This window comes from Myxocyprinus asiaticus, chromosome 16 (assembly GCF_019703515.2).
Source record: "Myxocyprinus asiaticus isolate MX2 ecotype Aquarium Trade chromosome 16, UBuf_Myxa_2, whole genome shotgun sequence".
NCBI lineage: Eukaryota > Metazoa > Chordata > Actinopteri > Cypriniformes > Catostomidae > Myxocyprinus > Myxocyprinus asiaticus.
In genome coordinates this window covers 14821280-14839298 of record NC_059359.1, presented here as the reverse complement: position 1 = coordinate 14839298, position 18019 = coordinate 14821280, and the positions used below count along the sequence as shown (strand labels likewise).

The 18019-nt window shown below is 39.3% G+C and overlaps 1 protein-coding gene across 4 annotated transcripts in view; it reads left to right on the top strand.

Annotated features, from left to right (window-relative positions):
- LOC127453984 (thyroid hormone receptor-associated protein 3-like) overlaps positions 1-17042 on the top strand; it is a 30453-nt gene extending 13411 nt beyond the window's left edge. The window contains exons 2-11 of one of the 4 annotated variants that reach the window (XM_051720857.1): positions 1841-1996; positions 6462-7322; positions 7973-8707; positions 8870-9039; positions 9411-9522; positions 9686-9770; positions 10534-10721; positions 11370-11541; positions 11627-11764; positions 15872-17042. In XM_051720857.1, coding sequence (XP_051576817.1) covers positions 1869-1996; positions 6462-7322; positions 7973-8707; positions 8870-9039; positions 9411-9522; positions 9686-9770; positions 10534-10721; positions 11370-11541; positions 11627-11764; positions 15872-16126 — 2844 coding nt within the window. In that variant the 5' untranslated portion in view covers positions 1841-1868 and the 3' untranslated portion in view covers positions 16127-17042. Of the gene's footprint in view, positions 1-1840; positions 1997-3904; positions 4041-6461; positions 7323-7972; positions 8708-8869; positions 9040-9410; positions 9523-9685; positions 9771-10533; positions 10722-11369; positions 11542-11623; positions 11765-15871 lie in introns of those variants that run through there. The other 3 variants (XM_051720856.1, XM_051720858.1, XM_051720859.1) reach the window with 3 other exon arrangements.
- The last annotated feature ends 977 nt before the right edge of the window (positions 17043-18019 follow it).

Below are 18019 nucleotides of genomic sequence, written 5' to 3'. Positions count from 1 at the left end.
TAGAGAGGTGGTTTTACAGCGAATTGCAGGTGATAACCCCATTCTATTGTAGATAAAACCCAGGGGTGGACTGTGCATGCGCACCAACTTTCTGCGTGAGCAGAGAGGGGCCCGCTGTAGATCTCGGGGGCCTGGTCTGGGTCCTGAATCCAGATTGCCCACCTCTAAAATGGGTTGGGAACCCAGAACGTGACAGCTGCGGAGCTCGAGCAGTGACTTTTCAGGGAAGGCAAGTTTCAAACGCCTCCCCATCTTTCTTCCTTGAATCACACTGCTGCCGCATCGTAGAAACCGTAGCCCCGAAAAGGGCTTTTGGTTCCACCAGGGCTTCCAAGAAGTCCGTCTTCTCAGACAAACCCAGTCAAAAAGCCTGTTCACCAACGATGGCGAGACCCATGCTGCGGCCGCAGCTCTAGATGGCTCCTCTTGATGTGCGTAGGTTGAGATCCACAATGACGCCACGTCCAGTACCCCGGCATCAGTTTGCTACCCCATCTCCACCATCAGCTCGGCCTGATACGCTGTGAGGAGCAAGGTGGCATTAAGAGCCCTTATGGCTAAGGCTAAAGATCTTTAGATCTTCTGATATATGGAGGCCGAAAATCTCTCCGTCCGTCCCGGAAATGAAGGTGGAGCGGACAAAAAGGCCGCCCGACGATCGGGGTGGAGGTAATTTGCCACTTGGACAGTAGAAATCAGTTGTTTTACAGGGGCAGCACGAGACGGCCACCTTTTACCATCATACAGGTCTCTCTCTGCACCCTGGCCCACCTGCTGTGGCTGCCAGTCAATGGAGAATTTGGCCCATACATTGGTCCATTAAATCGCCCCAGCTGCACTTTTCTCCGCTGGTAGCAGAGAAAAACAGGGATCCCCATTATTCGACGCCGCGACCCACACCCTCCTTTCCAAAACTCGGCGTATAAACTGGGAACAGTGCGTGCTACACCCGGGATTAGCGAGTGCAGCCTGCGCATGTCTGACCCCGAGACAGGTGATACAGAGCTGGTGGGTATTCTTGGGCGAGATCATAGATCCACACGCACATGGATAGGAGGGATCCTTCTCCTTCGCTCCGCCGCTCGGTGAGCTCGCATTCACCATTACAGAAACCTGAGCTCAAGAACACAGATTTAGTTCACCACAACATGCTACTTGATTCTGTGTTAATCCCCAAATCTATCCTTAATGTGATAAGATCAGCTGATCTGCCACACCACCACGACGTGCAGGAGAGGGTGGAAGCTATAACTGCTTTTAACTCTACTGAAAAAATACGTAAACCCACCTTGACGCTCTGTTTTATGCCCAGAGAAACAATATGGACACAGCAGAAAAGTCTATTCACTTCGACAGTGAATATATTTGCAAAAGAAAAAAGCAGCACTCTGCGACGTACCTGAATGGCTCGTCTAACGCACTGTTTAGCGACCACTCCTTGCGAGTCCTACTGAGGATACTGAGCTTCCAATAATCTTCACAGGGAATAGAACGAGAATGAAGAAGAGACCTGTGGTGGTGTCTTATATAGGGAGGCTCCCTTATCACTGCTGTGATTGGTCTGTCAGCTGACAGACGTGGTGTCATTGCTTCCATTGTCAGATACGCCTGAGACAAATTCCCATAGTGAGATACCAGTTGAATGTCAGAAAGAGAACCTTGCACTGTAGACAGATGATTTACATCCTTTGCATGAACACTATTTTTACTTGCTTTTATTTGCTGAAAATGTATTGGAATTGTTTGTTTAATCAAAACAGTTTGACTATAGCTCAAACTTCAGAATTACCAACATATTTGTAGTAAATGGCTATTCTAAATGGTTTTCATATCGTTACAGGCACATATGAGAGAGACCACAGTCAACGATGTCAAAGACAAAGAAATCACACTCCAGGTCTCGCTCGGCGTCCAGATCCAGATCCCATTCTGATTCTCGCTCCCGCTCCAGATCAAAAAGCAGCTCCCGATCTAGATCCAGAAAGCGCAGATATGAGTAAGTGTCTAAAAGTTTTGTTGTAAACATATTGTAAATTATAAATTAGTTAATTAATACAGTCACATCTGTGATTCTCTACTCTTGTAAAAAAGGCAAGACTCTGGTGCATAGTACAAAGCAGAAAAGTGCAGATGTTTGATAAAGGCAGTTAAGGGTTTCAATTTTCAATTTCAGTTTTCGGTCAGATTGTGGTCCTTCAAGTTTAAGTTTCAGGGCTCACTTTCAGTGACGAGTAAATAAACTCTAAAACAAAGCAGAAAGTAGTGTTAACCACATTTTTACCCCCATTACCTTTTAATATAATCTGTAAGAGGAAAACTAAATGACTGGCTTAAAGAAAGCTGTAATGATCAGTGTGTTCCCTGGTGAACCTATTTACAGTAGTCATTTACGGCGATTCATTTTGAGTCATATTTGGTCTTATTTGTTCCTATAATGTTGTGCCATTTGAACATTGATTTTTAACTATATTGTATTAATAGAAACAAAATACTGCTTGCCCTGTCTTGACAGACATCCATAAGATTTTTTTATTTCACATTATCCTAAACACACAATGGAACATCACTGTAAACACATGACACGTGACTCATGATTGGTTTCCCATCCATGACTCATTTTACATTAAAATCAATATTCCAGTGCCAGTGTCGGCAGTCTACCCGCAGCTGTCAGGCCAAAGTTATGTAAGATACACCTCTACATATTAAAAGTACCCAGTATTTTAACCCCTTTACTCTGGCTTTCTCCCCTGTTGTAAGGGGGTTTTGGTAAAAGACACTGGATTCTGCTCTGTCAGCATGATTCTACTCTCCTCTAGTGTGTTCTTTGTCATTACATGAAGTCTGATATTTAGGAAGGGCTGTGGCTTTGGAAATGCTCACCACACTGTCTTATTTCCTGTGCTAAAATTGTACTTTCCTGCACATTCTCTTTGGAGGGCTGGTTTTGTGCTTACAGCACAGTAGAACTTCTTAGGTAGCCAAATGTAAACTGGTCCTGCCAACATTCTGTTGAACTGTATTGGACAAAAACTCATACATACTTGTGGTACTTGGTTTTTTGTTTTAAGTTTTAGAGGCTGCATGATTTTTGCCATATGCATAAGCTAGATACTTTTCCCTTTTATGGTTGGCAGTATATTTTAAGCAGAGTTGAAGAAAAATACAATGTTGATTTTTCATGCAAATGGAATGCACAGAGAGCTAATTTGCAAGGGAAATCTGGGAGACTGGTCTCTCATTAATGACCATGGTTTGTGAGAGAGAGACTGCTGCTCAAATGTTTTGACTCACACATTCATAAAAATAAAACATTAAGCTGCAGCATTTTGAATGAAGTCATACTGTAAAAGTAAAGCGCATTTAGAACGTAAACATCCTATTATTTCCAAAGAATGAATAGTCTTTATTTATTTATGATAATAAAGTTTTCTTAAAGCTGAAGTTTGTCATTTCTGCACACTTTCTGCAACGGAATTGCAAAAATATTTCTGAACACGCCCGGTTTTCCATTTGTAGGCCAGACAGATAGCTCCACACAAAACGTACACCATTGGTTGAGCCAATGTTGCCATGTCGGGTTGGTCAGGATGCTAAAAAAACACAGAGCAATGTTTTGATAGCACCACAGAGACAGTGTTTACACTTCACGGGGAAATCAACCTACAAATGGCTAACATTTATCTCTGCATATTAAGCTGGGATAGGAGAAAGTATTTAAACATCCAAAAAATTACACATCACCATTAACTAATGGATAAAAAGATTTCAAAAGATTTTTTCGAATAAGGGAGCTCTCTTAATTGTTATCTTTAGTTAAAGCCTACTGTCTGTGCAAAGCTAATGTGTTATAACTGGCAGGCTGAGAACCTCCTCTGTGCTTCGTAGAGTAGAAATCTTTCCCATATGACCCATGTGACTGACTCTTTCCATCCACGCTCAGTAGAGGAGATGCAAAGTCCCTGTTGCTCACTGTGAGAGGATCATGTTGCTCTGTACACTACCTTCTTACTCTGTATTCCAATGAAAAAGTGCACTAGGTGAGTAGAAAAAGCATCAGAAAATACAGAAAAGTAGATTATTGTTAATGTTATTATGTTTGAAGTTGATTGTTTGCACTGTAAATTGGTTACAATTTTTCAGATTTCAGATTTGTAGCAGTCTTGCCACTTGTTTCACTTTCCAAAGTACAAAAATGTAACGTTTACTGTATACTGGACTAGCATGTTTTAAATCACTGCTAGATATAAGTTGATGCTAATGAGTTGTTGTGTGCATGGAATCTATGCAAAGATGGTGTATGTATGAAATGTGCATGGTGTGTTGACATGTCTTTGGCTGTTAATTTTCCAGTGAGATTATATTATATATACAGAATATTGAAGTGTTAAACACTGTGTAGAACAGTGAGCAGTGCACAATATGGACTACTTGCAGTGTACGAGTGCATGTTGGAGTAGAGGGGCTAGTTTGCCAAGTACTACATGGTTAAACTCATATGTAGAACAACAGAGCCACCTTGTGGCTAATGTAGACACAGAGCTTTTCATTTTCATTGGTTATACAGTATATCTATGTGTGCTACCTGAAATTATTTTTGCCCTACTGTAATACTGAACATTGGCTTGAATACGTTTTATAAGTATTATATATTTGTAAATATTTTGTGTCTGGAATATTTTAATATAATTTGTTTCTAGAGGATTGATTGTCATTTTAAATGTAGATCAGTCTAACTTTATTGTTTCTTAACAATAAAGAAATAGTTCACCCAAATATGAAAATATAGGCTAGCCTAATTATTTATGTCGTTTCAAATCCATATGGGATTTTTTTCTTTTCTTTAAAAAAAAAAAAAAAAAAAAGGCTTTTTGAAGAATCTTTACTCTGCTCCTTTCCATACAACAACAGTTCTAGTGACCATGGCTGTTCCAAATCCAAATACAAAAGGGTCCATGTGATTTGTGTGCTATATTCCAAGCCTTCTAAAGCCATACAATAGCTTTGTGTGAGGAACTTAAAATATTGAATATTATCAGTGAATAACGACTGGAATTTTGGTGTGTACCATCAGTTTTGGGTGAACTATCACTAAGTACACTCAAAACAATACGGAACACTGGCTCTTAAAGGAATAGTCACCCAAAAAGGACAATTCTGTTGTTATTTAATTACCCTCAGGTTTTTCCAAACCTGTTTGCTGTTTTTTTCTTTTTTTTTTTTTTTTTGTAGAACACAACAGGATATTTTTAGAAGAATCCTGATCCAGCTCTTTTCCATACAATAGTTTATTGTGATCATAGGCTTTCAAGCTCCCAGTGGAGCAAAAAAGCACCATAAAAGTACTCCAAACAACTATTTTCCAAATTATAGTCTATTTTCCATAGCTTTGTGTGAAGATCTTAGGCAAATGGGAAAATATTGAATATTATCAGTGAATAACGACTGGAATTTTGGTGTGTACCTCACACAAAGCCATTGTATTGATTCAGAAGACTTGAAAAATAGTTGCTGGGAGTCCTTTATGGTGCTTTTTTGCTCCTTTGGGAGCTTGAAAGCCTACGATCACAATAAACTGCATTAAGAGCTGCATTAAGATTCTTCTAAAAATATCCTGTTGTGTTCTACAAAAAAAAAAAAAAAAAAACACAAACAGGTTTGGAAAAACCTGAGGGTAATTAAATAATAACAGAATTTTCCTTTTTGGGTGACTATTCCTTTAAGAGCCAGTGTTCCGTAATGTTTTGAGTGAACTTAGTGATATTTCACACAAAAATGAAAATTCTCTCATCATTTACTCACCCTCATGCAATCCCCGATGTGTATGACTTTCTTTCTTCTGCTGAACACAAAGATTTTTAGAACATTTCAGCTCTGTTGGTCCATACAATGCAACTGAATGGTGACCAGCCCTTTGAAGCTCCAAAAATCACATAAAGGCAACATAAAAGTAATCCATATGACTCCAGTGATTAAATCTATATCTTCATAAACGATATGATAGGTGTAGGTGAGAAACAGATCAATATTTAAGTTCTTTTTTTTTTCTTTTTTTTTACTATAAATCTCCATTTTGAAAGTGAAAGTGGAGATTTATAGTAAAAAAAAGGACTTAAATATTGATCTGTATCATATCGCTTCTGAAGATATAATCACTGGAGTTGTATGGATTACTTTTATGCTGCCTTTATATGATTTTTTTGGAGCTTCAAAGGTCTGGTCATCATTCACTTGCATTGTAAGGACCTACAGAGCTGAGATATTCTTCAAAAAGTCTTTGTTTGTGTTCAGAAGAAGAAAGAAAGTCATACACATCTGGGATGGCATGAGGGTAAAGAAATGATGGGAGTATTTTCTTTTTTGGTTGAACTTTCCCTTTAATGTATATTTTCTCCTCATTCCATATTCTATTGCCTTTGGAGCTTTGATGGCTCACTCCATCTTTCCTCATTATCTTCCAGGTCTAGGTCTCACTCTCGGTCCAGATCCCATTCCCCGTTCCACAACCGGAAGCGGAACCACATACGGGAGTACCAGAACCAACACGAGTTTCGAGGCAACCACAGGGGCTTCCGGAGGCCATATTACTTCCGGGGCAGAGGTCAGGGCTTTTTCCGTGGCCGATTTCAACGTGGAGGAAGGGGTGGATATAACAACTACCGACCCAAAAACTGGCAGAACTTCCGCCAGCACCCTCACCAGCAGCAACATCAACAGCAGCAGCAGCAGTACCACCTTAAAAGCCCCAAGAGGGGGCGCTCTCGTTCACGCACTCCTAAGAAGCAATCGAGCAGTCCTCAGTCTCGCAGTCATTCCCGCCGCTCTGACAGATCATCCTCAGGGAGGTCACCGCTATCACACCATTCTTCCTCCTCCAACTCTGGGTCTGCCAAGCACAGTTGCAGAGATGTAAGAGAGGATGTTTCTGCCCCCAAAGATACTCATGATCAAGGAGAGGGAGATGGGGCTTTGGCAGCGCAGGTGGGAGGCTCTTCTTTGGCTGAGGAGAACGCTGATGGAGGAAGGACTTTGGAGAACTGTCAGGTTTTAAAAAACCATGACACCAGTCCTAAAAAGACAAGTCCACAGGTTTGCTCCTCTGTCATTGTTGGTCAGGCTGACTCTGTGACCAATGAGACCAGTCCTTCTCATAAGAGCTCAAATGCTCCTAATAATGGTGCCACCACCTGGCAGAATGTTGCAACTGTACCTCCAACCAAGAGTCCCATAAAGAAAAGCCCAGTCTTCAATGGTTTGGGGCTGTTTTCAAATGTTGACCAACAAACAGATGATACAGTTGCCATCTCTGCAGCATTTTTGAAGTAAGTCGATTTTCCTTTTAGTGAATATGGAAATATCTATACTATCTATCAAATGTTCATATTATTTCACTTGTTTGTGAAATGCAATATTATGTTTTGCCTTTCAAGCTAAATTGATGACTGATGTTGCCAATTTTTTGGAATATACGCATTTGATTTGTATCTTTTTTTTTTTACTTTTATTTTAGTCAGTGTAAGGGTGGAAGTTACACGTGAAAGTAAAATGATGTAAAGAAAACATTAAAAAGTTGAATTGTGTACAGCCCTTCAAATCCCATCAACAGAACTGTTGGAAGCATGAGCTAGCACATGAAGAGCTAGATATTTCTGACCTAAATGCCTTGTTTACAAATGTCAGCTCAGAGTTGGTAATTTAGATGTGCTAAAAAGGTCTGAAGGGTATATTTTTGCACTTTACAAATGGATGAACTGAACTGTTCACAGCTGAACACACAGTTGTTTACCTGTTTCAGAGTGGAAGCCATTAATTTTTCCATGGTAAAATCAATCAATCCATTATATGCTTAGCTTTATCATTATGGCATGCTGGCAACAGCAACCCTTGGTCGCATGTAAAGATAAGTCTGAAAGAAGATGAGTTTGTGTCCAAAAAACAACTTAACTGTAAACCTCTTTCTCTCATTGACCAGATTCCTGGAGGAGCAAAAGAGTAAAAAACAGGCCCCTGCATGGGAGAATAACACACATAAAGATAAAAGTAATGGGGAATTAGTGCGTGATAAAGAGAGTAATGGAGGAATCTTTGATAATGGGTCTGGCATTGGATTGTCTCGCACTCCAGATCATGGAAACACAGGAGAGGAGAAGAAATACAAATTTGTGAAGAAATGTGAGGGTAACATGCCATCCATTAGTGGCACTCAAAGAGGTCCACAGAATGGCCCACCATTTCTGCATGAAGATGGTGAGGAGGAAGATGAAGAAATAGAGATTTCTGATAAGATGAGAGACATGGAAAACAATCCTTCCAAAAGCAAAAGCAAAGTCACACTGTCAGCTCGTGAAATGTTTGAGGAGCGAATCAGGAGGCTGCAGGACATGGCTTGGGATGATGAGCTGGAAGCTCTTCTACTCTGCCATAAACAGGAAAAAGCAGCAAATATCTTATCCGCTCTCTCTAAGAGAGATCAGATCAGTGTCATGTTCAAGGACCCATCCCTTGAAAAGCTCTCAAAGGTGAAGCGAAAGGAGAAGAGCACAATGAATTACTCCTCAAAACCTGCAATGCTGTCCAACAAAATCTCTGAGAACCATGAGCAAGAGATGTTTGTGGTTATGAGCGAGGAATCCCCACCAAGGGCTGCAGAGAAAAGAGGAACCGAATTCAGTGTGAGAATGGATTCTCTCAGCGATGACCTGGCAAGGTAAATGTTTATTTTTTGTATTTCCCCTCCAAGATCCTAGAAATATCACAGTTAATAAAACGTGACATAGCAAATATCTTGAAAATGAAAAGAGATTTCCTCTCCTTTCTGGTTACTACCAGAGGTTGTCTATAACTAAAGAATCATTGTTTTGTTTGGTAGGTCATCTGTTTTGACTAATGAAAGAAGGAATCTTCTGGACTTTGTGCACCTTAATAAAAAGGATTGGGAGTTTCACTCTGTCCTTCAGCACCTTCAGGCTCAGCAGTCAACCAGGAGCCCATCTGAGCTGTTTGCCCAGCACATAGTTTCAATTGTCCATCACATTAAAGGTGACTGAAACTTCTTCAACTTAGACTCTGTAGCTAAGGTGACCTTGAGAAGTATTTGTATTATTCTACAAACCCTCTGTAAAACTGGCAAAATTTCAAAAGACTGAATCAATTTTACATCAATATTCAGAGATAAAATCTATGAAAATTACTTTTAGCTTTCCAAAATGGTTTTAATTTCTTAAAATGTTTAAGGGGCCACATGGGTTAGCTTAGTTTTGTGGTCGTATTTGTATCTTAAAGCTTTTTAGTTGTCTATTTTTAGGACTTTATTGTATGTACATTAGGTTACTTTTCTAACTTTTATTCACCGATTGGTCACAAACCAAAATACAATTTACAAAGTACAGTTATTTTGTGTTCTCCCACAGCTCAGTATTTTCCTTCCTCTGGAATGACCCTAAATGACCGATTTGCCGTGTACCAGAGAAGAGCTGCTGAAAAAGAATTCATGAAGCAGAGAAAGAGTCCAGAGATACACAGGTACAAACATTTAGGGACAACTTCCCACACTACTTTCTCACACACACACACAAGTAATTTATTTGTTTTGACATTTTCTAAGAATGTATTCCAAAGGCTTTATCCTCTTTTAAAGGAGTATCCTTTTATATCACAATATCTCTCTATTCACTCTTATCCACAGGAGAATTGATGTTTCTCCCAGTGCTTTTAAGAGGCACTCTCTTCTGTTTGATGAGATGAAAAGCTCCTTGGAAAACAGCTTCAAGGTGACAGAAAATTTTGAAATATGACGTATTTTGGAAAAGAATGCTGCGCAAGTGATACGGCCAGAGCATTCTTAGGCTTCCTTCTGTTTCTAAGCTCTTGTTTCTTCTGAGGGAGGCATAAAGTCCAAAAAGTGAGATGAAAAAAAGAGGTGCATTCAGGTTGTTGTGTTGTAAAGGCCCCCTCAACGTTTGATGGTAACCTTTTACTATGGGTACAAGCCTTCCTAAGGCAGTTGAGTCAAGAAATCAGAGGTCAGAAATGGAAGTGACCAGTTGTCCCATGTCAAATCCATTCAAAGGACTCTAAACAAATGTCATAGTAAGTATTTCTCTTCAAAGACTGCAAAGAACAAGTGAGGGAACTTTAGGCCAAGTAAACACAACAAACTTTCATCAACACCAATGAAAGTATTTCTGCTATGGTCCTATAATGTTTCCTCACAAAACCTTTTGTACTTCACTATTTAATTTTTTGAGTGCACAAATGAGAGGAAATCAAAACCTTTGATACACCATTGCAGTCTGTCAATTTCTGATATAGACTGCTTAATTACCCCTTTAAGAAGCCCAGCTAAATCCTAATGATCTCAGATTCATTGTTATCCGTAATGATATAAGAGAAGGTCCCTTCCATTTGCATGGTTAAGTCAGCTGTTGCCGAGTTTGTCGTTTTGGTCCCGCCCCATACAGTGCTGCATGAAGCTAACAGAACACATCGCTAACAATCATCTGGCCACAACATCTCTCTTTCACCTCATCACAGGTTGATGGGAAAAAATCAAAAGGTGACTCAATGGACCTTCGCCTGGATATTGAGCGCAGAAAGAAATACTTGAGTGGAGAGAGTGATCACAAAGAGGAAGAGTATAAAGAAAGAGTATCGAGGGAATCTCCAGAGTCATGCAAGGAAATATCAACTGAGAAAGTCTCAAAGCACCACAAAAAAATGAAGTAAGCTGCCTGGGAATAGAATGCCTTTCATGCTGTTCTTGTCATGTCAGAATTGTTGAAAATAATTATAGTAAAATTAATTATAGGGTATAGCAAACAGAAATATAGCTTAACATAGGTTCTTTAACTTAGTTTTTACATAATGTCATGATTTTTATTTCAAGTGGGAGATTTAACAGCTTTCATAAAATTCTGTTTCAATTTTGTTGTTGCGAGTTCACAAAACGATTTAAATGGTTTTTACATCAGAAACTTCTGACGTAATTCTGACGTAACATGAACATCAGTTCAAGTCATGGAGGCCAAACTTGTTTTGTTTGAAGAGAAAACAATAATTAGTCAGAGAACTAGAACTGAAGTCACTGTTCTGAGAAACTTCTGAGCAAATGACCCAACTCTTTCCTTGATGATAATTTTTCTAAATTAAGACCAATTCACAATTTCTTAAAATATGCAACATTAAAAATTCTTGTTTGTATGAGCTACTTGGCAAGAAAATTAGCTATTAAGGCAATCTTGCACATGTTCACAGTTTAACATGATAAAGTTGATACCATGGATTCAATCAGTTTTTGAGATTGGAGTTAAAACCAGTTTACCTAGATTACATTGACAATTGATATGTCTAAATGTTATTTAATTTCTAAGGAAAAGCAAAAAGAAACGGGAGCGTTCTCAGTCATCATCCTCATCTACATCTTCATCCTCCGTTTACCATGAGGAAGAGGCTGTGATCAAAGCAAAAGGCTCCAACAAGACCCGACTGGGGTTTAGAGAGTATGGAGAGCCCATGGAGAGAGGACAGAAACGGGGAGGCTTTGTAAGTCTTGCGTCTTCTTGAAGAACAAATATGTTTGTTTATTGTTTTGGCAATTACGGTTACAATTTGCTTTTGTTCACAGCAGCTCAGAATGCGTGGTAGAAGTTGGAATAGAGTAAATTTCCATGGAAACAGTAATGGCAATGATGCACAGATGAACATGTCAGCGAAAAATGAAGACTGGGACACAGAATACACTCCGCAGAGCAATAAATACTTTCTGGTATAATATGGTCTTTACAAAGACTTGCCTTGCAATCATAAAATGGAGTTTCTTAGCATCTTATTAAACTAATGAAACAATTTTATCCGCTTTTACTAAAGCTAGAACATAAAATAATCTGAAATAGGGAAATCTGGGACACCTTAACTATATTTTGTATATTTCTTGTGCCATCACAAGCAAGTCTATGTTAACCATACCATATTCTAGCTGGTTTGTCATGTGATAAATTCTCATTTATTGGTCAGTGGTGTGACAATCACATAATCACAATAAATTGCAAATTTTGAAAGTGCAAAAAATGTCCCAGATCACCCTAATTCACCCTACTACAGTGATCTGGATCACAGAGCACTAGAACTCATCTTCATGTCCATGTTCGAGTAAAATTTTCAGTCTTTCTTATAACAGGAGGTAGTGTAGTATGATGTGGTTCACTTTTGTAATTCAGAAGAAAGAAGGCACCAGTCACTAGGGCTGGGTATTGATACAAATTTTACTAATTCGATTCAATTACAATTCACAAGCTCTCGATTCGAATCTCGATTCAGTTTGGTTTGATATTGATTCATATGGGTTCATTTCTGTTAAAATGTCCATTTTGCTTACAAGTCATCCGGAAAGTATTCACAGCGCTTCACTTTTTCCACATTTTGTTATGTTACAGCCTTATTCCAAAATGGATTAAATTCATTATTTTCCTAAAAATTCTACAAACAATACCCCATAATGACAACGTGAAAGAAGTTGGTTTGAAATCTTTGCAAATTTATTAAAAATAAAAAACTAAACAAAATCACGTACATAAGTATTCACAGCCTTTGCCATGACACTCAAAATTGAGCTCAGGTGCATCCTGTTTCCACTGATCATCCTTGAGATGTTTCTACAACTTGATTGGAGTCCACCTGTGGTAAATTCAGCTGATTGGACATGATTTGGAAAGGCACACACCTGTCTATATAAGGTCCCACAGTTAACAGTGCATGTCAGAGCACAAACCAAGCCATGAAGTCCAAGGAATTGTCTGTAGACCTCCGAGACAGGATTGTATCGAGGCACAGATCTGGGGAAGGGTACAGAAAAATTTCTGCAGCATTGAAGGTCCCAATGAGCACAGTGGCCTCCATCATCCGTAAATGGAAGAAGTTTGGAACCACCAGGACTCTTCCTAGAGCTGGCCGCCCGGCCAAACTGAGCGATCTGGGGAGAAGGGCCTTAGTCAGGGAGGTGACCAAGAACCCGATGGTCACTCTGACAGAGCTCCAGTGTTTCTCTGTGGAGAGAAGAGAACCTTCCAGAAGAACCACCATCTCTGCAGCACTCCACCAATCAGGCCTGTATGGTAGAGTGGTCAGACGGAAGCCACTCCTCAGTAAAAGGCATATGACAGCCCGCCTGGAGTTTGCCAAAAGACACCTGAAGGACTCTCAGACCATGAGAAACAAAGATTGAACTCTTTGGCCTGAATGGCAAGCATCATGTCTGGAGGAAACCAGGCACCGCTCATCAGCTGGCCAATACCATCCCTACAGTGAAGCATGGTGGTGGCAGCATCATGCTGTGGGGATGTTTTTCAGCAGCAGGAACTGGGAGACTAGTCAGGATCGAGGGAAAAATGACATCCTTGATGAAAACCTGCTCCAGAGCGCTCTGGACCTCAGACTGGGGCGAAGGTTCATCTTCCAACAGGACAATGACCCTAAGCACACAGCCAAGATAACAAAGGAGTGGCTACGGGACAACTCTGTGAATGTCCTTGAGTGGCCCAGCCAGAGCCCAGACTTTAACCCGATTGAACATTTCTAGAGAGATCTGAAAATGGCTGTGCACCGATGCTCCCCATCCAACCTGATGGAGCTTGAGAGGTCCTGCAAAGAAGAATGGGAGAAACTGCTCAAAAATATGTGTGCCAAGCTTGTAGCATCATACTCATAAAGACTTGAGGCTGTAATTGGTGCCAAAGGTGCGTCAACAAAGTATTGAGCAAAGGCTGTGAATACTTATGTACATGTGATTTTTTTCGTTTTTTATTTTTAATACATTTGCAAAGATTTCAAACAAACTTCTTTCACGTTGTCATTATGGGGTATTGTTTGTAGAATTTTGAGGACAATAATGAATTTAATCCATTTTGGAATAAGGCTATAACATAACAAAATGTGGAAAAAGTGAAGCGCTGTGAATACTTTCCGGATGCACTGTACATATAAAATAAATTCTCACTACGCTAATGCTCTTAATTATAAAGGAACCTTCTAGGCAACCCTTCTAAGTACAATTCAAAAATAAATTTGGCAAATTATATTACACTGATCAGCCACAACATAAAAAGCACCTGCCTAATATTGTGTAGATCCCCCTCGTGCCGCCAAAACAACGCCAACCCACATCTCAGAATAGCATTCTGAGATGATATTCTTCTCACCACAATTGTACAGAGCGGTTATCTGAGTTACCGTAGACTTTATCAGTTCGAACCAGTCTGGCCATTCTCTGTAGACCTCTCTCATCAACAAGGCATTCCCGTCCACAGAACTGGATGTTTTTGTTTTTTTTCACCTTTTCTCCCCAATTTGGAATTCCCAATGCGCTCTAAGTCCTCGTGGTGGCGTAGTGACTCACCTCAATTCAGGTGGCGGAGGATGAATCTCAGTTGTCTCCGCGTCTGAGACCATCAATCCGCGCATCTTATCACGTGGCTTGTTGAGCACGTTACCGCGGAGACATAGCACCACGCGCCCCACTGAGAGCGAACCACATTATAGTGCCGAGGTTACCCCATGTGACTCTACCCTCCCTAGCAACCGGGCCAATTTGGTTGCTTAGGAGACCTGGTGACTGGATGTTTTTTGTTTTTGGCACCATTCGGAGTAAATTCTAGAGACCGTTGTGTGTGAAAATCCCAGGAGATCAGCAGTTACAGAAATTCTCAAACCAGCCCATCTGGCACCAACAATCATGCCATGCTCAAAATCACTGAGATCACATTTTTTCCCCATTCTGATGGTTGATGTGAACATTAACTGAAGCTCCTGACCCATATCTGATGATTTTATGCACTGCACTGCTGCCACACGATTGGCTCATTAGATAATCACATGGATGATTGTTGGTGCCAGATGGGTTGGTTTGAGAATTCCTGTAACTGCTGATCTCCTGGGATATTCACACACAACAGTCTCTAGAATTTACTCAGAATGGTGCCAAAAACAAAAATCATCCAGTCAGCGGCAGTTCTGTGGACAGAAATGCCTTGTTGATGAGAGAGGTCAACAGAGAATGGCCAGAATCGTTCGAACTGATAAAGTCTTCGGTAACTCAGATAACCGCTCTGTACAATTCTGGTGAGAAGAATATCATCTCAGAATGCTATTCTGAGATGTGGGTTGGCGTTGTTTTGGCGGCACGAGGGGGATCTACACAATATTAGGCAGGTGGTTTTAATGTTGTGGCTGATCGGTGTATATCATTTTCATCAAATTGGTCACATTTTAGCTTTTGAAAAATGTTCAGATTCAGTCTATTCCATCAATTAATGTGTTGAAATTGCATATATTATGTTGCATATATATTTCTGTTACATTGTTATTGTTGACAAGCATATTTTGTACTATTTACAAGTATTTACACTGATATGTAGAACACGTGCTTTATCAGTACTGAGACATTATTCAATGACATATGGATCCGTGGATCTCGTCTTTGTACACAGAACCAAACTTTTACTGTCAACATGGCAGTGAAAGGACCTCTGTGCTAATGACTTCTCCACTTCTATACTACTCAGACACTGGTGAGTGAAGTCTGAACATTTACTAGCCAGTGGCAAATCATAGACATTTTTAGTCAAAAAGCGAAAAATGAGATTTGGTTGCACATGCAAGTGATTTACTTGCATTATAGAGGGTTACCACATGAAAGATCGATCTTTGGATTTAAGAATCGATATCAAGATTGTTCAAACGAAGATCGCGATGCATCGGAAATCAATATTTTTACCCAGCCCTACCAGTCATACTAATGTGCTTCTTGCTTGAAAAAGAATACTTAATTAGGTCCATATTCCCTTTGTAACCCCTTCTTTTGGGAATACTGTCTTTGCAGCACAGTGAAAGAGATGGTGACGGTGAGAGGAAGTTGGAGACCTGTGGGCGTGGTCGGGGTAACATTCTTCGCGCAAAGGGTCGTTTTATCCTCAGGAGGGCCACCAATGCCAACAACACAAATAATACGAGCCCCAAATGGACTCATGATAAGTTCCAGGCCACTGATGATGAGGGTGAACAGCAAGGAGAGGATGCAGAACAGGACCACAAAAAGAGGGACAGTGCAGGGGTCTCAGCCAGAATGGAGCAGTGAAGATGTTCACCTCAATTTTAAGAATACTAACAGAACAATGAGATTCCTTTCGAATCAGGCTTAAAAAAAAATGGATAGCCTTAACGCTGTCACCTATTCACTTGGTGGAATAGGTATTGGAACAGATATGGAACCTGCAATCATAATGCATCCAAAACTATTGGATAGAAAACAATCGAAAGCCTTTTTTTTTTGTAAATGCTTTTTTCATCGTGTTGCTTTTCACTCCTATTTTCACAAGGATGTTACTATATATTTTGTCTGCTTGCAGTAAAATTAGAATGAGGTGGTGATTTGTGCTGACATTTATTCTGACAAAACAGGTAGATGTAGATTTTCTATCCTTGTTATATATGTAAATGCAAATTTGCATACCTACACATAACCAGACGTTGATACATTGACGTTCTAAACGAAAGTTTGAGAATTTCATTCAAGTTTCACCTAATCTTGCCAGTCATTACTGATGGCATAAATGGTTGTTTATTTCAAACTTGCAACACATTTTTCAGTATCCCTCCACCACCCAAACTCCAAATTTATTCTCTATAATTAATTTCTGGAGGAACTTGGACCTTGAGTCTTGTGCTTGAGACCCTTCATTGCAGTCAGCAAGTCAAACATACTTTACTTTTTCTCACAAGACTGTTAGAACATGCAAACTTATGAATGTTAAGTTCTGCATTTATATATAGCTTACCTTTAGGTTTCGATGGATAGGTGACTTAGAGTTGTCATAGTGCCTTAAGAGTAGAATACCAGTGTACAGCCGTTATGACTGGACATTATTGCTGTGTGAATAAAATACAACTGTTTTAATAGATGTATATATTTATGTTTTTTGGACTTAATTGAAACTCGGAGATCCTGTGACTCTTGCGTGTCTGTCAAAAAATAAATAAAAGATGAAGCATGACATGTATGAATGACCCTCGCTATGGGACCAAACTGCAACAGGTAGACATTCAAGTCCCAGTGACTGACATAGTGTGGGGAAAAAAAAAATATTTAGATTCACCCAAATTTAAAACTGGACAAAATCAGATTTTACAAAGTTAAAATTACATGTGTTTAGAAATGTTTAGATAACAGACTGTTAGCAAATATTGCAGTTTTCATGGGGTTTTGGATAGTATGTTGTGTGCACGCCATTTTATTATAGAGTTTTATTTGTGTCTTGTCTATAAATGTAATGCCTTTTTTCTATAGGCTATACACCTTCTTTTGATGGAATAATTAATCTGCCACCTAGATATTTTAATAAAATAGTGATTCAGTGTTTTTGGAATTAGTTTTCTGAAGATTTAAAGTGAACAAAAATATATATTATGGGGGAAAAAAATGCATAATTTGCATTCATACTTAAAATGGGATTTACTCTTCTGGGTTCTCATTTGCACTGCTTCCAATATACACATCTTGACTTAGGTTTATATATGTACTTAAATGCTGTATCAAAAAATAATTAAAAAAAAATGCAACAATTTGACAACTGTTTGATTTCTCATTGTTTTATAAAAAGTGATTGACCTTTTAAAACCTTTCAGTTCTTATGGAAATGATACATTTTGTTAAAGGAGTTTATCATTTTTCAAAACCATAAAAATAGAACATAGAACCCATTAACATAAAAATACCAATAACTACCAAGTATTGGTAATTATACAATAATAAGAAGAAGGAACCGTATTTGAATCGTCTCTTAAGACACTATTAAATTAGTATTTCCCCTTTAAACTGGCCTAACAAGGTCTAAATGAATGCTTTTACAGTCTCAGTCCTACAAACATCTTTATCTGTGATGATATCTGTTCAGCAGCAGTTAAGGGTGACATGGACCGAAAAAATAATGTTAACTCACGTTCTATTACATTTCAATCCTGCAAAATCATG